At 52.5% G+C, this 21,510-nt stretch overlaps 1 protein-coding gene across 1 annotated transcript in view; it reads right to left on the bottom strand.

Moving 5' to 3' along the window:
- PKP1 (plakophilin 1) overlaps positions 1-20,122 on the bottom strand; it is a 47,423-nt gene extending 27,301 nt beyond the window's left edge. The window contains exons 1-2 of the mRNA XM_082702565.1: positions 19,582-20,122; positions 9,419-9,525 (exon numbers count right to left, since the gene is read on the bottom strand). Coding sequence (XP_082558691.1) covers positions 9,419-9,525; positions 19,582-19,783 — 309 coding nt within the window. The 5' untranslated portion in view covers positions 19,784-20,122. The remainder of the gene's footprint in view (positions 1-9,418; positions 9,526-19,581) is intronic.
- Between the last annotated feature and the right edge of the window lie 1,388 nt (positions 20,123-21,510).

The following is a 21,510-nucleotide window of genomic DNA, read 5'->3' as shown; positions in this document are numbered from 1 at the left end:
TTTAAGGCACCACAATAACCCACATCAGAGCGCATGGAAAGCGCTTCCTTTTTCCATTTGATCACCACAAGGAGAAAGTCAAGGTTGGTGCCAGCATGTTTTTTAAATACTTGCCAGCCTCCCTTTCTGAGCAGAAAGGGAAAAAAAAAAAAAAAGGCTTTCTCTGGCAGGAATTAAATAAATTTATTTATTTTATTATTATTGGTTATAAGTTATGGTTAACCTTCATCTATGGCAAAGAATATTGGGTGTTTTTTTTTTTCACTTTCTAGTGATATAAATTTTCCTTTCAAAATTTCCTTTGAAATTTAAAAGTAAGCACATTAGCAATAAATCATAGTTGGTCAATGATTTCATAAAAATTGTAACAGCAGATCGCAAATGACCCAGGTTGGGGAAACACTGTTGCCCATGGTGGCAAGGGTACCCAGAGACCCAGTGTGACAAGATGCTCTGGGCAAGAGTCCAAGGGAGATCCGGGGCCCAGTCCTGTTTCTTCCGTGTCGGGCTGTGCAGCCTTGGGCAGTCACCACACCTTTCTGATCCTGTTTCCTCAGCTGCAGAGGGCCCTAAAAAGGCTTCTTCTGACTTCGGCATTCTAGGATTCAGCCCCCACTGAAGTCACAAACAGCCTCCTTCCCAACTTAGCTCAGCGCTTCTGAACAAACTCCACAAACCCCACCTTCATCCCCTTCACGCCACACCCTTGGGCGGCCTGCAGGGGAGAAGGAGAGAGGACTGGAAGTCTAGAGCCCCAGAGCTGCTTCTCCTCCCAGCTGCGTCTCTAACCCCTCCCCTCCTCCACTCCCCACCTGATTTGATTTTGTTTTTCAGCTGAGCTGGCTCTCCTGGGGCAGGAAGGCCTCCGTAGAGACTTGCCAGGGCCCTGGGGGAGAATGCTGAGCCTCACCCTAGCGAAGGGTGGGGAGAGCTCTTCCACCCACTTGGGAAATGCCACTGCCTTCGTCTCGCTGAGCTCTGTGACAAAAGGAAAACTCTCAAACCAGAAAAGAGGCATCAGAAGATCTACCCAGGGCTGAGTTTTCGTGGATCCCCCTCAGGTCCCCCTGTTTCCCGGCTTGGGAGCGTCTGCAGCATCCCGGGCGGGCGGGTGAGGAGATCCTCACTCACTCCAGCTCACTGGGCTCTGGACTCCGTTCTGCCAAGTCTGCCTGTGGGGTACCGGGCAAGTCCCTGCACTTTTCTGCAGCTTGATTTCCCTGCACAGAACATCAGAAGAAGGAGAACACCTACCGATCTCACAAAGACGGAGGAATCAAGTGGGGAAGTAAACACAGGAGCACTGGGGGTAAATTCGATTTACCAACTGAAGGGATTAGTGAGGACAGGGATGCTGGAGATCGGAGTTCTTCCCTGTGGGAGTCGGCTGCAGATGAAGGCGGGAGCCCGGTGGCCTTCTGGCCAGGTGTCACCTGCCCGCTCACCCCAGAACCTGGGTGGGGGGGTCCTGCCCAGACCTCCTGCTCCTTCTGGGACTGGGGCCCCACCTTCCAGGGGCTGGAGGTAGAGAAGGAGACCCCCACCCACTTCCAGCTGAGGGAATGCAGGCCTGCAGGGGTTCAAGCTCACTCTGAATGCTATCCTCTCTGACGCTCTTGCTTCCTCCTTGAGTTGTTGTTAACTATAGTGTCAGGACTTTAAAGACTTGTTGTTGGTTGAGTACATTAGTTCTTGCCAGGACAAAACAAAACAAAACAAAAAAAAAACAAAAAAAACCAAACAAGCCAGTCAACCCCCCAACCCCCCAACCACACAAAACACCAGGACCCAAACAAAACTCCACTAATTTTTTTTTTTTTCTGGAAAAAAATAAAGAAGTTTACAATTATCCTTGGTTCTTCTGATCTTCCCTCTAAAGTCCCAGAGGGTCTCCTTTAAGTGTGAGAGGGAAGGTGAGAATAGTGACCAACTCATGCAGCTTTCCTTCTCTGGAGAAGCCATTTCCGTTCTACTGGGCCAGGGGGTCAGTGGCCTCACAGTACACACTGCGGCGTCTCACCCCCACCTCAGAGCTCTCTGTGAACCGAATGGAAGCACTTCCGGGGGCTCGCTGACAGACTGAGCTGGAGGAAGATGTAAACCAGGCTCTGCCGTCTCTCCTGAGGAGAGAGGCACCGTCTGAGGAGGGCCAGCGGCTGACCGTGTCCAGGGCTGGCAAAGCCCGATGCTGCCCACCACCTCTTTGGCTGCCCCACCGAGTCCCTGACCCTGACCCTGACCTCTGTCCCTGAGCATTCTGGCCAAATTGTCTGGCCTCCTGTCCCCCATGAGGATCCTCACTGCCTTATTCTGGGTCTGGTGCTCCTCAGGGGCACAAGGCAGGGGTGGGCAGCAGCCTTGCTGAGCTTAGGGGGCATGGCAGGTCCTGCACCCCCAGGAATCGGTGGCAGGAGGCCAGGGAGGCTTACGAGACCCCTGGAGCTGGCAACATGCACACAGCCGCCCTCCTTGGGGGTGATCAGTCAGAAAAGAGGGCCCAGACGCTACTGTCAGACCGAGCCCCAGGCCTAGGAGAGTTTGTCCTCCACCTACATTCTCTCTGCGAGGGGCAGCCCTCCTCTCCTTTCACAACCCACTCCAAGCTCAGCTCAGCTCCTCCGGCAGCCTGGCCTGGTTTTCTCCACTTGGAGCCCACCCTTGGACACCGCCGGCATGTACTTGCTGGAACCACGGTCCCCTCTCTTTGCAAGGCCATGGTGTGGACATGCGAGGCATTCCTCCATTTCTCTCTCCCAAGGAAGGCCATGGGCTCTGTGACATCCGAGCTTCGAAGAGATGCTCTGAGCCACTGTCTAGTCTGCTGACGGTCAGCCTGAGGCCCGGCCAGGGAGTCCCTGGAGAGCTGAGTCTTAGCAACAGTCCCCAGGGCAGTGATGTTCTGAGAAGCCCACGGCTAGGCTTCTTCCTTCCCTCTGCCCCTCCCCCTCCCTTTAAGTTCCAACTCCAAGGCAGCGGAACTCCTCACATGGAAAGCAGAGCCCTTCTGGTAGACTATAGCTTAGGAAGGAGGGCCCCTCCCTGAGGGACACTCCAGATGTAGGTGTGGGCCACAGGCTTCTTCCATAGGAGTGTCTCTAGCCTGAGCAAGGTGTCTGTGAAAACACACTACAAGCCAAGCTACTGCTTTCCACAGGGAGGGGTGGCCCGGGATCCGGCCCTGCCCGCTCTTGCTCCCGCGCCTTATTCTCTTGGGCACATTCTGTCCCTCAGCAAGTAGGATCATTGTTTCTTCTTGTTGGGTGAGAGCCTGGGGCCCCGTGGGACCCTCCTATCTCCTAGGGCCGAGTGGGAGTGAGTCACGAGCTGGCAGCAGGGACACTGAGTTGGCAAACACATCAATCACTCCCTTTTGGGGCAGGAGCCATGCCCGCTTGGGAGAAGGAGCCTGTATCCCCTCTATCTTTCTTCCCCTGGACTTTTCAAGAACAGAGGCCCGGCAGGCACAGCCTAAGGAACCCAGGTGGCTCAGGTGACATTCAGAGCTGAGAAATGGGAGCAGGGGAGGAGGTGGAGACTGAGTTTTACATCAGGGTCCTTATGAGGTAGAGCCATTGTCTGTGTCTGTTTCCTCTCTGTGAAGCTGAAGTAAATGAGGTCCTATCATCTTTCCGTCCTGTTGCAAGGGTTAATTAACTGCTGTTCTCCTGGTGCTTGGAGATGCTCAGATGAAAGCGGGGAGGAAGTGCAGAAGCCAGTATCCTTCCAGGGGCCTGAGGTGGGGGTCTTAGCGGGAGGACCTGCCCCTGCTCTCGGGGAGACCTCCATGTAGGCTTTGGCTATGGAGACCTGTGGCTACTCAGCTCTCCGGTCACACCTGAGAAGCTGGAGCTGAATGCGTCCTTGTCTCAGATCTAATCCCAATGTGCCTTCCTCCCTGGATGGGAAAGCCAGGGTCTGGAGAGGTGAAGACCACCCCAGATCCCTTAGCTGGTCACAGCCCAGCTGAGATGAGAATCTAGGCCTCCCCTTAAAGTTCGGACATGCCAGAGCCATATCCCCTTGCTGCCTTTTGGAATAGGAATTTCTACCCATTTTAGAGATGGGCAAGCTGAGTCTCAGTCAGGTTAAGAACCGGCCCAGACCACATAGCTAGTTAAGGGGCAAAGCCAAGATTTAGATCTGAAGTTCCTAGCCAAAGGGCAAGGCTTATTCCTCTACACCAAGCTTTTTTTTTGGGGGGGTGGGGTGGGGGACAGACCATGTTAACTGTGGATTGGTGAAGATGGTCTCTTTCTCTACTTCAAGGGCAAGGATCCTGTCGTGTTTCTTTCTGGCAGCTCCTCTGTAAAAGTACTTGGCTCAGGGCCCTGCTTTTGTGGACACTCCAACCACATGGCTAACTGGAGAACACTGTGATTGGGTTTCCCATCCCCTATGGAAGCTTCATGCAGCTTCAACCCTCTGTCTGTAAAAGCGGGTCACCCAGGTGGCTTCAGGTCTGGGTTGGGCAGGATCACTTCTTCTCAGGGTCAGGGTCTCTAACATGTTGTCCACGAAACGCTGTCATGGGTAGATCATCAAATACTGACACGTCAGTTAGGCAAGTTCAGTTAAGAATGGTTCAGGAGAAAGATCTGCCAGTGAATCCTGGATTAAAGTAGAGTAATAGGGACCATAAACAGGACAAAAGCAGAATTTTCCCTGGTTATATTCCTGGGGTTTCTCACCCTGAGGAGCATGGGGCTGAATGTAACTGAGCATGGATGAATGATTCAATATGGCAGCACCCCAGGTGTGCCCTAGCCCAGACCTCCCGGCTGACGATGTCCACATGGGTTCCCTCTCCTAGAAATCAGGTCCTGGGTGGGAAGGGCTAATTCAGTCCCTAACAGGAGAACATTTTACCTGATGTGATCTCCCAGAAGACCTGAATGCCTGATTTGTAAGTAGGAAAACCTTTTCAAGCTGGAGATGGTAGGAAAGGAGATAATTATCTTAATCCAGAAACATTCCCTGTAAATCAAAATTGTCCACTTGCCTCAGCTAGGACAAAGCCCTGTTGTAGGAACCCACTTTCAGCTTTGGAATGGAAGGGCTATGCCTTCCAGGGCCTTGAGCTCTCTACTCCCTTCAACTTGGTCTCAGCTGACCCAGAGGAAGGTATTCAAGGGACCCATTACAAGATCCCCTAATAGGAGTCAAACAGCTTCTACTTTCTCACCAGTGGCTATGGCCTGAAGTAATTCTGTTTGCGTCTCTGGCCTAGGAGAGGACCACTTAAGGAAGTCCTGTTTTTAATATGGGGGATGTGTGGGAAGATACCCTGACCTAGGGTTGCCAGATTTGGCAAATAAAAATACCAGATCTGAATTTCAGGTAAACAACAAGTAACACTTTAGTGTAAATATGTCCCAAGTATTGTATTTTATTGCATTTTATTTGGCGCCTCTGCCCTGACCCCCATTAGCCCCTAGAGCTGAGTGATTCCAGCTTGAGTTTAGGAAGGAAAAAATGGCTGCTCTCCTGCTTTTGAGTGAGACTGGCTGCTCAGGGAAACAGTAGGCTTGACTGGGGGACAGGAGAGGGAGGAAATGAAGGGATCTAAACTTGTAGGTTTCTTGTAGGTCCCTAAAACGTGGTTGTGGTATTAAAATATTGAGTTGCGAAAACCAAAACCAAACCAAAACAAAAACCTCAGATAAAGAGACTATCAGAAGTCTGGAGTAATGAGAGCAAAACTCCATTAGATTAGGAGTTAGGAGGCCAGGGGTCTAGTCTGCTGTCCTATTAAGTGGCTATGTGACTCTTGCTAATATACCCTCTCCGGACCTGGATATCCTCAGCTGTAAAGTGTCAGCTTCCTTGGGGCCCTAATATTTCACTAGTCTGGTTCTGAGAACCAGAGCACGGCACAGTCTGTTGATCCGAGATACTGAGCAGCGGGGTTAAAAAACTGCCCCATCTTTTGCTCCACCTCCCCTAAATCCTCCTTCTCCCTGAGGTCTGTGCCATCCTGGGGCTCCTGTCACGTCTCTGAAGGAGGAGGAGGTTGGAATGGCTGATAGAGAGTTGACTGGGTCGATGACTTTCTTTGTATCAATCTTCCCCTTTCTTTAAAGTCCTTGATGCTTTTTGTGTATCAGACTAACTTTAAGTTTTATTTTATGATAAGACTCTCTCTGGGGCACCTGGGTGACTCAATGGGTTAAAGCCTCTGCCTTCGGCTCGGATCATGATCTCAGGGTCCAGGGATAGAGCCCTGCATTGGGCTCTCTGCTCAGCAGGGAGCCTACTTCCTCCTCTCTCTCCGCCTGCCTCTCTGTCTACTTGTGATCTCTGTCAAATAAATAAATAAAATCTTTAAAAAAAAAAAAAAGACTCTCTCTGTTCAGTTTTCTTAATTTTTGGTATAAGTGATCATCAACTATAAAGGTAAAGTTATACATCTATTTAAATTAGAAGACTATTGCTGATATAAAATATAAGATCAAATCATAAGATAACACCATTGCTTTTTAAAGATTTTTAGAACTTTTGTTTGGGAACTGCCCGCAGATCCTTTGCATATTTAAATAACATATATACTTCATGGTGACCGATCTTTGTTATTTGAAGTTCATTTGATATTTGGAACTGGAGCTAAATCTGGGGAGTGAGGGGCTCAAAGTGGCTAATATTGTTTCTGGTGAAACACAGGTCATGCCAGTAAAGAAATGAGGCTGGTTTTCTTATATTATACGGCTCCTAAAATGACACTGATGGTTGTGTTTAAAAAATTTTTTCTTAGAGGGTCTGGAAATATTTTGAGCAACTGCAGAACTGCTGCAGTAGTCCAGGAGAGAAACTCCTGCCTGCATTCGACTTATCCTCCAACCTCCACGCTTCTCCCAACTCGACTACAAGTTCATTGAGGGCGAAGAGAGAGTCTCCTCAGCTGGGCGTCCACAGTGCGCGTCTCGCTCCCTGCCCTGCCCTACCCCGGAGTTGCTCAATGCAAATTGGCTGACGGCGTGGACGTGAAGTATCTGAGAGAAAACGGTCCTTCAGCAGCTTTCAGCAACTTCTGAAACCTGCTGACGAGGCTTGTGCAGACGAAGCACAGCCTGCTCCCCTCATTCCCTGACTTGTGCCACCATATTGGTTTCACCAGAAGGGAGGGGAGGAAATGTGCCAGTTGTACCAGGCATGGGAAAATCCCTAAGATGTAGATTATCTCACCGCCACTGAGCTCTATTACCTTTTGTCCCCCTCTCCTTCTCCCTAAGTCCTGGCCCCACTTGGTTTTGCCCCGTCCTTGGCTGATTATATGCCTGGCTCCAATATCAATTATTCCATTTCCTCCCTACCTCGCCCCCTCCCTCTGCCAAATCCTCGTGTGTTCTCAGCTCTTCACCGTTCCCATAGCCTCTCCTGAGCTGAGAGGAGACAGGACGTGCCTCAGCAGCTACCCTGACATGAGTCATGTCTGAAGTCCCGCCAGCGAAGAAGGAGCAAGGAGGGCTGGGCCTTAGGGCGCGGGAAAGGGAAGGAATTTTCGTGGATTGTCAGAAAACAGGCGCAGGGAGGGGTGGGGGCAGTTTGGGAGCATCAGAGGCTGTTGAGATTATTGAAGACGGAGTTGATTAACTAGAAGAAATGCCAAACGTGGGTCATGTGGAGATTTTTTTTCTAGAGAAAGACCTCTGAAGGAATTCCTTTGCAGCTCTTGATTACAAATTTCCACGTGTAATGACCTCACACTGCCCATCTGATAACACTTCCCTGTTAACGTAACATCAACCTGTGGGTGAAGTATACACACAGATATCCTCATTCCCATTTTACAGATGAGAAGACTGAGACTCAGAGAAGTTAAGAAGTTTATCTAAAGTCACAGAGCCATGGAGTAGTAGAAACTGGACTAACCCAACTAAGCTTTAGAGGCTCTGATTTGTAACGAAATATATATGTAAAGACCTGTACCATCCAGGATTATTCATTCATACTGCTGGTGCAGTCCAGGGTCTCATATAAGCCTTTCTACTAAGTCATTTTCTTTAAGTCAGATTTGATCTGGTCATCATTCTTGATGTCAAAGCACTTTATCTACATCTGTGCTTGATCTGTCAGCTTCTGGGCTCAGCCAACTGTCTATATGTTGTAGTGAGGATATCAACTGACATCAAAAATTAGAAAAATGGGAGGGAAATAAGTTTGCAGGAAACCCGGTTAACTCTTTCCTTTGGTCCCTAACCTGGAACATACAAGAAAAACGAATACTCCCCAATTAGCCCCAGCAAGAACTTGGGAAGGAAGGATCAAATTGACAACAAAAAGAACCCTTGACTCCTAAACCACCCACCCTCTCCCTTGCTCAGGACCCCAAAACTCAGGGGTGACACTTGTAAACAATGTGAACTCAAAGCAAATGCCACTGAAGCCTGGAGCCCCAAGAAGACAGTGCTCCAGATTCCTATGGAAAAGCAGCCTTTTGCTCCATCTGCATAATGTCTCACAAAAGAATTCCCAAGAACCATACAGGCTAATGTTGGAATTAGCAAAATAAGTGAAAGTCACAGATTTTGGATACAGAGAGAAAACCAAAGTGTCATTTAGCCCAATACCTCTGATATTGAAGAAGAGGAAAACTCCTACAGTGGCTTGTATATTTAAACCAGAACATTTACCATTGACCTTGGTGCAGGGGTAGGGCTAAATAAATATTTGTTCAGTAACGGATGGGAGGGCATAGTAGCTGGAAATCACACAGAAAGACACTGACAGGGCCAGGATTAAAAGATCTAGAATATCTCTACCTTTGTTAATTAAAAAAAAATAACCTTAAGACTGATGATCATCAATTTTTTTTTCATGCACATTATTTCATTTTTCCAACATAGGGCTCAAACTCAGGACCCTGAGATCAAGCATTGCATGTTCTACCAACTGAGCTGGCCAGGTGCCCCTGTCCAACTTACAAACTCAACACTCCACTCCAGCATGTACTGCAGGGGACAAGCTCTCCCAGCCCCAGGGGACTTCTAGAGCAGCGTCCTTGGTCATTGGCACATACTGAGCAGAAGGACCCCTCTAGGATTTTCCTCAAGATCTCGAAGTTAATCCATAAATGGAACTTAAGAATTCAAACCCCTCTCAAATCCATATCATAGCAGACATTCTAGAAAATGGACTTAAAACACATGCCCTTTTTTTAATGTCTTTTCTAAAATGTTCCCATTAGAGACATCTAGAAATATCCAATCAGCCCAAATAGCAGACTATACTGAGAGCCATCCATGAAGTAATGGGCAAGCAAACGGACCTGGTAGGGGCTGCTGGGCCTCACCTCAGGGACCAGCACAGCCCCTTCCCACCCCATGTCACTCTTCTCAGCAACCAATGCAGGTTTGCTCCGCCATAAACCCTAAACCATCCCCACGAACATTCTGGGTCTTTTTGAATGGAAGCAGCTCCTTACCGGATATCCCCACGAGCCATTCCCCGCCTGGAACTTGGAGTAGTAGCTGCTCCGGCTGGTGGTCCCATAATTGTTGTAATTGTCGGCCAAGCCATCGTACATGGAACCTTGAGGACAAAGGCAGGGGGTTAGGACAGGGGTGGCCATGCTCTTCACTCGCCTCTCCTCCCCACAGTATCTGGGTCCACCATGCCCCATGGAAGAGACCAGGGCTGAGCTCCTGAAGGAGGAGAATAACGAATACATCATTGGCTTGCTGTCTCTGACTCTCTAGTCTACCTCCTCCATGGTCAGGGCCAAGAAAGGGCCCAGGCCGACTGTTGCAGGGACAGCTCTGCAAATCTTGGCCGAGCCCTTCCTGGGCCGACTGAATGTCTCCTTGCTGCTGGGGGTCGTTGACACCTACAAGCCAGGAGTTGGCCGGGAGGGCCATGGAGCACCGCCATTCGGTTCTGGGGAATCACGAATCCACATTCCACAAGGATAAGCTCCCCACTGGGGGAGGACTGGCAGGATCTCAGCATTCCGGGTCCAGAGCTCTGGGGTCAGAGCCACAGACCAGTAAGAGCTGATGAGAGGCCAATTCAGGGCAAGACTCTGGTTCCAAATCTCAGTCCACCGCTGCTAGTGATGACACGGTCTCTTGTCCCTTCCTTCATCTCCTACATGCTCCAGATGGGGAAGGGGGGTGGCCACCAACCTCAAAGGCCCCAGTGAGGATTAATTAATGTTTTCAGAGTGTTTGGAGACCCACAAATGACAGGCTCAGTAAGAGGACAGAGTGTCATTAGGGTTATTAGCGGCAAAATGGCTTTGAATCATAGAAATCCGAACTGGGTTTTGGGCTCCTGGTGGGGCTGCCTTCCCTTCTCCCCTTCACCAGGTGGCAGGTGGGCCCTAAAGGACAGTCCCCCAATTCTGCAAAAGTTGGTCTGTTGGCTGCTTTACTGTCCTTGAAACACAGCTGACTGGGACACAGCCATGACTTTGCTCACACATGCCCCTGGCCGAGTCTGCCTTCCCTTCTCGGCCACAACATTCAGATCTCACCTATCTTCCAAGGCCAAGCTCGGGATCTCATCCCTTTGGGGAAGCCTCTTCTGTCCAGCCTTGCCCAGGGTGATCTCTTCTACCTCTAAACACGTCCTTCTCTGCTGTCTGGACCCTGAGTCACATCCTGCCTGCTGTCCCACCATTCACTACACTGGGATCGGCATGAGGGGGAAGCCAGGGCTCTGTGGCCTAGGCATCCAGAGCAAGGCTTGCCCTACACTTTTTTACATGATGAGCTTTCTGGGGAAAAACGGAAAGTGGGATCCAGTGAGAGCCTCCTAAGGGGAATGGGCACTTCTTTTCAGAAGTGGTGGTCAGGCTCCAGCGTCAGAAGCCCCGTCTAGTGGGAAGGGTTTGACAGTGATTTTACCTGGCCGAATTAGCTCCTTCCCTTCTGCCACACCCACTCAGATTCCTAAGCCTTTTTAGGGTAATGGGTGGCGGGGGGGGGGGGGGTAGTACTGAGAGAAGGAATACCAGGGGTGGGGAGGGCGGCAGCTTTGGAATGTGCCAGGTGTCTCTGCTCGGTGCCATTTCTTCTGTCTGAAGCCACCTAGAGGACTGCCCCATTGCACACAGGAGGGGTGAGCGGCCCTGATTCCCATTCCCTCCCCTGCCATCATGGAGGATCAACAGGCCATTAGTGTTATCGGCTGTGGCAGAGAGAACTTGCCCTGGGAGCACAGAGCTGTTGACATTGGTCTTGGCTCTGACATTTGGGCAAGTCACTTGTTCTCTCTGGGCCTCAGCTGCTTCTGTAGAAAGAAGGGGTTGGCCTCTCTATGCCCTGAAGGCCCCATACAGCGCCAGCGTTCCATGGCTATGTGATTACAGGGACCCGTGCGTGCCCCATGGCATCCATAGAAGCTTGCAAGGAGGATGGGGAGACATCAAAGCCTACACCACCACTTCCTTTGCTGCCTGCCTCAGGGTCCTCCCTGAGGTATCCTGCGGGCCCAGGCCTGGCTCCTGAGGGGACTCTCCCTGAGCCTCTGACTTCATCCGAGCTCCCTACTAAGTGCAAGCAGCTGGTTCCTCTTCCTTTCTTGGGAAGCTGCCCGCCCAGGAAAGGCTGCACTTTGTCAGGAGGAGTCTAGAAGCAGTCTCATGGGCTGAGATCCAGACCCAGCTTACTCCAGGGAAGGGGCTATAGGCAGGACCCTAGGCACGCACGGTCGGGCCCTGAGGCAGCTGACAGCTGGTCTTGTCTGACTCCCCTCCATACAGCCTACTTCTATCATCCCTTCCAGGGTTTCACGGGCCAGAGGTCACTTGGCTGTTGGCCCAGGAGCAGGGATGTCTCACCCAAGGACAGCTGCGGGTCAGCCAGCAGCTTTTAGAAGGAAAATCTGGGATGGTGACAGACAAAGAGTTCTATGGAGCCCCAGGGAGGCCTTTTGCTAGGGGAGGCATAACCCAGGAGGCTCAGTGGAAGGCAGGCTCCCATGGGATCTCCACTTCTTCTCAAAAGGGAATCTGTCAGCAGTGACATCACTGACCCTCTTGGTCATCAGATGAAGTACCTCCTCCATGCCCTGCGCCTGCCCGCCTCCCTCGCTCCTCCATGTGGGAGGCAGAGAGTTCTCTGCCATGGAGGCAGGGGTGAATAAGACCTCTGGAATGCTCTATGCTTCCAAAAGCCAGTCCTTGTGTCAGAGTGGTGACTTTAGTGATAACAGGTGTGGGCTATGGCATTCACTTCTGGTGGGACCAAGGCCTCCAGGCCCTTCCACGTGGCTTCTGAAGGCAATCCCTAAGATCCATCTGCAACTGGGGGTAAGATCACCACCTTAAGATGCTTTGCTTGGCTTCCTCGTGATAAAGAGGCTGCCATCACACCAGCCAGCACTGCTTCTCTGGCAAAGGTTCTGGTAAGGCCTAAGAGGAGTCCAGAGAAGTGACCTACTTGATTCACACTTTGCATTGTGCCCGATGACCAAAGACATGCAGGTAGGAGGTGAGGTAAGCTCTATTAATAAGAGTGCTGCTCCCTTCTCCTGACCCTAGGGTGTCTGGATGGTACACATTACCCTTGGAAACTCAGGTTCAACAGCAAGAAGATGGGGCTTCTCCATAACAGTGATGGTAATAGCTCTGACAGCTTTCCCTTCTCTATCAAGTCTGCTGACTTCTTCACAACTCATTTCCAGGTAGCCTTTCCAGATTAACTCCACCTGGTCCCATCACCCCTGGCTGACCGCCTCCTCAGAACAGGAGCACTGTCAGGTGTAGTCGGTTCTCATCTCATGACTGTGACAGTACCCACCGTCATGTACTTCGGGCACTCACTGAAGCAGGCATTATGTCTCTCCTTGCCCTGGGATCTTGGGCACAGGGCATGGCTCTGGCTGGGGCTGGGCCAAACCTGGACTAAGCGGGTCCTTTTTGTCAACCAGTTCACACCTCATGGCCGAGGGGCTTCGGTACCTGATGCCTGGAGGCTCCATGTCCCCCAGATTGTAGCATGGGACTGGGGTCCTTGAAGGCTACTCAATCAGGCCCTTCTCCCACCCAAAGACATCTTGCTGGGTGGGGTAATCCAGGAAGATGGAGGATCTGAGAGGAGCTGAGAAGAGGCACATCTATGTCCTTGAGGAGGAGTCTTAGTGTCGGGGGGGTAAGGGGAGGTGATCCCAGCACCCAGCTCACCCCACAGAATCACCCCGGACTCTTGTAGCCGGGCGCCCGCATTCCCACTCTTTCCTCCATAAGGGTGCGCACGCCAGAAGCAAAGGGTGGCGGCTTCTCAGCGGAGCTGCCTGCCAGACAAACTTGTGCCTTGACCCTAGGAGGCATCTGCCTACCCTCAGAACCCCAAGGTCAAAGAGCAAAGGTCTCAGAGAAGTATTGCTTTCTCCAGCATACCATCAGTTCCAGCTGCTCTGTCCACACAGCTTGTCTCATCTGGGTCAGCGTTCCAGGGTGAAAAGCCATCTCAAAAAACCCACCACTCAGATCGTCAGTGTCCCTGGATGCCGCTTGCCTTTGCTGCCTATGACGAGGGTCTGGTTCTCTCTGGTGTCCCAGGGGGCAGTGCAAGCTTTCTTGGCTACCAAAGCTTTACGGAAGGCCACTTCTTTTTTGGGATACACGGGCTTCTCTCTCCGGCGGGGATGGGCCAACCCTTGCAGGAATGACTCATCCTCTTCTACCTTCCAAGCCCTCAAATGGGTCACACCCACCGCACCTGAAACATTCTTTCTCTTCTTCTCAGCCAAACCCTCTCCCTGCATTCAACACCCTGCACCAAAATCAGCTTCTTCTAGAGGTGACCCCACCCAGCTCTGGGCACTCCAAACCCTCTAGCGTAACCAGGTCGGCTTTCTGGCCAGCTGCTCCACTCACTCCGTGCTGGCCTGTGTGTTCCTCAGTGTGGTTTCTGTACACAGGTGTGTGTGTGTGTGTGTACATGCACATGTGCTTATGGGCCCTTCTCCCAGAAAGCAAGGAGGCTGAGAACTCCCTGGAGCAAGAGATCTTCTGCTTGCCCCCTACTCCTGACCCCAGGACCAGGGTCTGCCTGGACAAGGCACTCGTGACTTCTGCCTGCCTGACCAACAGGCTGCCCACAGGGACAGAGTTCATCTGAAACCGCTTTCCTCCACTTCCTCCTTCCCCTGATCCCTCTCCCTTGCTGGTCAGGTGGCCTTGCCACAGCACAGGCCGCACTGCATGTGAGTCTCTTGTTTGGTCTGTGTCCCATAAGGCCCATGTCCCATAAGCTCTTCTGGCTTCTACGCTGATGTAAAGCCCATCTGCTCCTCGACGCAGAACACTTGGGAAAGGAAGCTCATTATCTTTCAGCGCTGAAAATGCTCTTATTTCACCCCTGGAAATTTCTTCTACTCGTGGTGCTCAGTAAGGCTAGACCCATCACCAGAAGAATTTATATGAGGTACTAGGAAGAGCTGCCTGAAGACATTTCTGGGAGGATATACCTCTGGGAGGTTCAAGATTGGGCACAAAGGGTGCCCGTGGGAATGTTCAGGTGCCCAAGGGAGGGGAATGGCCAGATGTCCTCCCATTTCCTTCTGCTCAGGCCAGCTGGGAGTGTTGTCGACATTCCTGTCTGGAAGCTTCCACGCCTAAGAAGGGCAAGGAGTTCAGCGCAACCTCACCAGGCACTTTGGTGTGGTTCTTGCCCTTCTCCTGGGCACGTGTATGGAAGAGGGATGCTGCCACAGGGCTCTCCCCCAAGCTCTGCTGGGACGCGTTCGAGCCCAGCTCTGCTGCAGCCCCCCTTTCTCTTTCTGATCCTCTGTTCCTGGCCACCACGAAACCCAAGGCCTGGGCAGGGAGTGGGAGCATCTCGTGGGGACAGGGCTGGCATGGGGGCAGGGTGGTGGATTCGTGTGGACAAAGGTCAGAACAGGACACAGCTCCCCTGCTGGGGATCCAGACTAAAACACGGTCACCAGCAATCACCACCTTAGATGACTATCCGTCTTTATTCCTGTCTGTGTGTACGTGTGTGAAATCAGAATCTCTGAGGTGGGATGTAGGCATTTGCCTTTTTAAAAATTCCCAGATGGTTTCAGTGTATAGTCAGGTTTGAGAGCAGCAGAGTGGATGGCTTCTGGTATATTAGGATGTTTACAAGAGGGAAACCATGGGATTCTCACTGAGGGGACGAGTTTTTTTGTAGGACAGCTACAGACAGTGTGGAGGCACAGTCTGCCAAGGGAGGGAGTAATGGGATCTATTTCCAGAGATGGCTACCATCATAGCACACTTTTGAGATGATCTAATCCGATCTCGTACAGTTGTAGAGACCCAGAGAGAGGCAATGACTTGTCCAAGGTCAAACACCAGTTAGCAATCCGTCCAGGCAGAACTCAGGTTTCCTGACACCAGCCTGGACTCCTGCCCTCGCACAGACTGCAAGGTGGGGTCTGTGTGTGTGTAAGAATGTGCCTACATGCACGTATGTGCATGGCTATGAGTATATATGCATGTAAGTGTGTGTGCATGTGCAGTGCGCATCTGCAAAGAACATCACCTGAGGATAGCTACCATTCTTCCATCTTATTTTGTCCAAACATCACACACCTTCTAGGGGCCATCCCCGTGATAGAAATAGTTTCCAGATTTGTAGACCTGAAACAATTGGCTTGTTGATATTTACAATCTGGCGTATGGGGAGAAACATTTGTTTCTTTTTCTTTTTCTTAAACTTCTGCCAATGAGTTTAACTAAGGAGCAGGGTCCAGGGAAACAGCATTTGCTGTACAACATTCTGGAATACCTGGCATTTTTGTATGTGTTGTAACAGGCGAACGGAAATTCTGGTAAAACCTCAGCTTCGAGCCAAGATATATTGTAAAGAAATAGGAATTGGTTCATCTGCAATTTAATGAGGCCGTTTCGCTGCTGGGACAAGTTAAAGCTCAGACACCCTTTACCCTCTCCCATGCCAGCTTTGGTCCCGAGAAAACAACCCCAGGAGTGATGTCCGTTCATGGTCTGTGGTCAGGAACGGGCAACTTTCAAGACAGTAGAATGAGCAGAACCTCACACGGGCAGAGGTTCCTGCCGAGACACAGCCAAAAGCGGATACAGAAAGGCCAACAAAGGCGGGTCCCGAGGCAGGGACCTTCACCTGTGCACACCACGGCCACTAAGCCAGCACAAGCCTGCCCCCTAGGACAGCCTTAAATAGTAACTGCCCTATGAGGGACAGATGGAGGATGACCAAGTGGGGGATAGGCTCAGAGTGGCCCCAACCCTATCTCCGATGAGGGGGAAATACAGGTTTGGCCATGTCAGAGAGAAGAAAGGAGAAGGTTGAAAGTGAGGAATCACAGATGTCTCAGCATGGAGTGAAACAAGCAAGGACAATGACTCTGCTCTGCTCCTGTTGAGATTTCTTTGGAATGAGAAGTGATACGAAAAAGAAAGGCGGTGTTGTTAGACTGTCTGTGGGATGTGTATTCACGGTGACGCTGAAGTTGGACCAAATGAGATTCAGGTTAAGCTTTAGGAAGAGGTTCCGAGTGAAGTTCTAAAGAACTGGAATGTGGGAAAATATTTCCGTGTGGGTTGCCTAACTGATGCACTAACCCTTGACCCCCTCCCACCCCCCCAACCAGGGCAGCTCAGGATAAACACCTGTGGGGACTTTCCCGTCCCAGGCTGGTCAAGTCTCCCTAGCAAAGGGAAAATCTTCCCTAGCAAAGGGAAAACCCTAGCAAAAAAAATCTTTGGCTGAACAGCTCCATCATCGCCTCGGTTTTCTCCGCCTCCCATAGTCTGAGAAGACGCGCTGCTGTGCAGACGCAAGGACACTCTGGAAACACAGGACAGCAATACTTAGCGGCCAGTTCAGAAAAAGGCCCAGATGGGCAGGCAGGTTCAGAACAGCCTCCTTTTGCAGGGTCTCCCAAACCGAGCCCCCTCCTCCTTCCCTGGGGACGTCCTGACCAGGGCAAGGCCTTTATCTCATCTGCTGGTTTTGGGGAAGGCATGGGTGGAAATAGGTGTTGAGAGTCAGGCTCCTTTCAAGGGGCTCCTCTCGCAGCCCTTGGGGACTGGGACTTGGGGACTTCTGTCTTGCCAACAAGACAGAAGAGAACCCTCTTGGGGACAGACTCTGGACAAAAGCAGGTTCTATTGCTGGGACCACCAGTGGCCGATTCCTTACTGTTCTTTACGGGATACAAGGAGAGGTTTCAACCTGCCAGGGAACCTGTGAGGTGTGACTTGCCTTCTCCGGGGTGGGTGTTCTCAACCTGAGGAGCCCTGGTGGGATTCTGGGGTCCCAAGAGAACCAAATCCCCTAGAGAATTAGACTCTTCTCTCTTGAAGGAGAATTCTAGTGTGCCCGGGATGGGGTTGGGGGGTTGGTTAAAGCAATGACCCCCAGGTATGGTCCTTCCACAACTCCCAGCTCGCCCCTCCCAGCAACCAGAGCAGATGCGTGCTAAACAAACCAAGACAAAAAAAGAGAGAAAAGTTAACAGGAATGGCCACTGAGCAAATAGGGAATGCCTGGGCGGTTCTGATGAAGAGAGGAGGGAAATCTGATGAAAACAAAGCCAGATAAACCAGAAACACCAGCTCCAAGTGACCCAACCGCCTCTTCCACATAGGATGCCTCTGGGGAAACTGCCCCTGTGGGAAGCTTGCCAGAGCTGAGGGCAGAGGGGACACACCTACAGGGTCAGTCCTTGGAGAGGCCTGTTTCTGGAGAGGGAGGCATTAGCTGAGGAAGTCGAAGCTCACCTGGCTGGAGTCCCCTGGAGGACCTTGGGATGGTGAGAAGGAGAGCCCATCGAGTAGGTGTTACCATCAAAGGGCAAGGTCAGAAACAGAGCACACGCCCCGCATCCCCATAGGTGGGTAGGAGAAGGGGTGTTTGGAGCATCCGGGATTTTTGAGATCTTTATGGAGCTGTGGCGGGGGATGGCATGGAAGTGGGAGAGGGACAGCTAAGTCTTGTGCCAAGAAGAGAGTAGGTTGTCTTGAGCTGTGACTGGGCTGTGGCCAGAAATGGGGACACTTTTTTTTTTTTTTTTTAATCCCAAACCTACTTCCAAAAAAGGCTGGTCAGCAGCTACCAAAGCACTAATTAAAAGAGGAAGCAAATGCTCCGGAGTCTGGATGACATTGAGCAGAAGTGTGGCAGGAGGGCAACCAGGAGTCCAGGCCAGGGCAAAGGGCACACACAGCAGCAAAGACCTTTTAGGTTCGGGATGCAGGGAAATCCTTGGCCAGCCATTTTCTCTCCCTCAGCTTTACACAGGGGCCTCTCAGGAGTGAGAGAGAGAGGAAGAGAGACCAGGCCGGAGTAGGATGTGTGAGCTGGTTTGTGTGTGTGTGTGTGTGTGTGTGTGTGTGTGTGTGTGAGGGATGGGCAGGGGTCTGTCTGTCTCTTTTGCCTCCTTCCTCTTCACTACCCCCCACTCCCCTTACTCTCTCTTAGAGGCCTGGCTCCATAAACAAGTGTTGGCTGACCGGTGCTGGTTTGCAGTCTGTAGAATCTCTATTAGCATTTACTAAATTTACCTAAACACACAAATAAGCAGAAAGTTTGCTAGTTTGAGTGGAGTTCTTATGGGAATCCTTTGTATTAACGTATGTGGTCTATAAATTCTCCACAACCCTCCCTGCCAGATATTGTACCTTCCTCCTCGAGTTGCAGGAGTCCTATCCCTTTCTCCTAACCTCCCGGTGTGGGGGACCTCTGCACCGAGAGTGGGGACCAGGGCATTGATGGCTGGTCAGGCTGAGCACCTGAACTGGAAAAGCGCTCACCATGAGGTCTCAGCGCTGGGCGCCTTCTGGGATTTCCAGCCTGGCCAACCTCATTTCCTACCCTCCTCTAGACACTTGTTCCTTCCTACTTAAGCCAACTGAGGCAGGGAGAATCCGGCGGGAAAGAAAGCCTCTGCACTAGCTCCTGAGCAAAGAGGGCATCCGCAGCCACCCTTCCGGGCCTCGGGGTGCCTCCGGAGCGCACTAGTCTTGACGTGACCTTCGAACCAGATTCGCCTCTTCCAGGCGTGAGGCTCCCGCTAACGCGCTGCGCGTTGCGTGCGCTGGTCCTCGCTCCCTGCGGCACCTCCCCGTCCCGCTGCGCTCTCCTGAGCCCCTGCTCCCGCCACCGTGACTCCCTCGCCCGGACCGGCGGCCACGCACTGGTCCCACCTAGACGGGAGACCGGCCGGCTCGGGCGCCGGCTACCTGGCTACCTGCCGATGGCGCCGCGGAACTCGAAGCGCAAAGGAGGGGCGGGGAGTGAGGGGTCGGGGGAGACCGAGCTGAGGGGCGGGGGGTGCTGTTCCCGGAACAGCCTGGGGTAAGAAAGCCTCCCGGACTCTGGGCCCGGGTGTACCGGCCCGCAGGCCGTCCTCAGCCTCGGCGCGCTGGAGAGACGGCCTTGGCCGTGACCCTCCCCTCGCCGCGCGAACCGCCTTCCCGCCCCCAGCCTGGGGCTTGCGCCAGCCGCTCGCCCGCCCCCGCCGCCGCCGCACCCCGTCGGACCGGCCGCGCAGACCCCGCGGTCCCTCGCCTCCCGGCAGTCCCGGGAGGCGCGCCACCTTGGGTCCCCGCCGCGCGGGCGCGGGGCGCGGGGCCAGGGCGCCCAGGTTGCGCGGGCGCCGAACCCTTACCTCGGTTGGAGTGGCTCAGGGTGGACGACTGGGAAGACTTGGACTTCTGCCGCTTGACGGTCATCATCACCTGCTCCTGAACGCGCTGCCTGCCCGACGTGCCGGTCTTCATCTTCTGGTCCGACGGCAAAGCCAGCGTGGAGTTGTCCTGGTCCGGGAAGCATTCGTACGCCAAGGCGGTCTTGAGCGGCGAGTGGTTCATGGCGTCGGGAGGCGCGGGCCGGGTCTGCGAGAGCCGAGAGGGGAGGCGAGGGGCGGCGGGCGGCAGGCGGGCGGCGGGCGAGCGGGCGGGCGCGGCTCTGCTGCGCTCAGCGGCTCCCGAGGGCCATAGAGTGAGTGGTCCTGGTGAGGCTCCCGGCGGCGGCTCTTGGCGCCTCCGCCCCGGCTTGTCCCTCTGCTGGCACTGGCGAGGCCCGCCCTCGGTCAGACTGGATATACCGCCCCTGCCCTGCACCACCCACTCCACTGGCTGCGCGCCGCCGGCGGGGCCGAGCTGCAGGGCGCTGCCGCTGCGGGAGCGAGCGCTCTTGAGGGGCAGGGCTGCGAGTCCCGATTATGGAACCTCGGCGTCTCCCGGCCCTCCACTCCTTTCTCTCGCTTCCCTCCCCTGTGACGTGCAGGAGGTGAGGCCCCCAGGGAGACGCCCCTCTATCCTGTCCCTGCTCGCTCATGGAGAAAGTATGTGCTCAGCTCAGGAACCCAGGGAGACTTCTCTCCAGGAAAAAGGAGTCTTTCTTGACCAGGTCCCCGGGAGAGCCAGAAATCCACCTTCTTCTGTTTTGAGGTCATGGCCTGGGGTGGGGAGAACTCCCAGGCCGAGGGATGAGGTACAGACCCTGTCCAAAGGGGTATTCTAGTCTTAGGCAGCTTCCACCTGAAGGAATAGTGTGTGTGTGTGTGTGTGTGTGTGTGTGTGTAGGGTGGAGGGTGGGAGGGGTGGGGGCAGAGGCATGTAATCCCAAGGACCAGACTGGAGATAGAAAACCACAGAAGTACACCTGTCATGCGTGGGCATGCCAGAGGAAAACGCCATGTGAACAGTGGGTCCTCTTTGAAACTCCAGACTTAGCCTGTAAAATGGTGCTGGCACACATTAGGAGCTCAATAAAAAGTACTTTTGAATGGATGAATGAGAGCTAGCCAACTTAAGGTAAATTTAAGTACCTTGTATCCTACTCAGATCCTTCCTGGAAACCTGGAAGGCTGCCTGCCCATAAAACTACCCCACTACGCGGACTTACTATTCTGGGACTTCTGTGTGCATTCTCCTAGACACACAAACCCCTGGGAGCACGTGTATAGTGACGTTCACCGAGCGAGGTCCCAGGCAAGCAGGTAGCCCCACCAGGAGCTGAGAATTTAAAAAACCATGTTGATGGAACGCTTCCTAAAAGACATCATACCCTGCCTTTCCTTCTTAAGCAAAAGACAGTCACAGAATTCACACACTTCTTAATGACTCAGGAGTCTCCTTCTGGACATCATTTCTGAACTGTGTAGCAGAGCAGCCCATCAGCTCCTTAGTTTTGGGGAGTCCTCCTGCGGTGTTACCCTCTCACAGCTGTCCCTTGAGCTGTCTTTTGTATTTGCCACTCATGGCTTACATACTTCATTTTTTAGTTTGTCTCCGATCTGCAGAGGAGGGAGCGGTCAGAGGCTACGCTTCCTGGGAATTATGGGATGAAGGATCACAAAGCTAGATTGACAGTCTCAGGGACCTCATGAAGGTCACTTGCTCATTTCCTGGGAAGTGGGTGTTACACGCAGGGAGTCCCTCCTTTTCCCCATAATGCATGGGGTAGCCACGTGCCGAGCAGAATGTTGTAAAGCAGATCATAGTTTCCAATAGAAATAGTTTTATAATTGAGGGTTTGTTGTTCATAAGAACTTAGCATCAAATCAGTCAGAGAGGTGACCAACAATATGTCA

Source organism: Mustela nivalis (genome assembly GCF_964662115.1).
Source record: "Mustela nivalis genome assembly, chromosome: 16".
NCBI classification, from domain to species: Eukaryota; Metazoa; Chordata; class Mammalia; order Carnivora; family Mustelidae; genus Mustela; species Mustela nivalis.
Note: the sequence above shows the minus strand (reverse complement) of the source record. Positions and strands in the feature narration are given on the sequence as shown.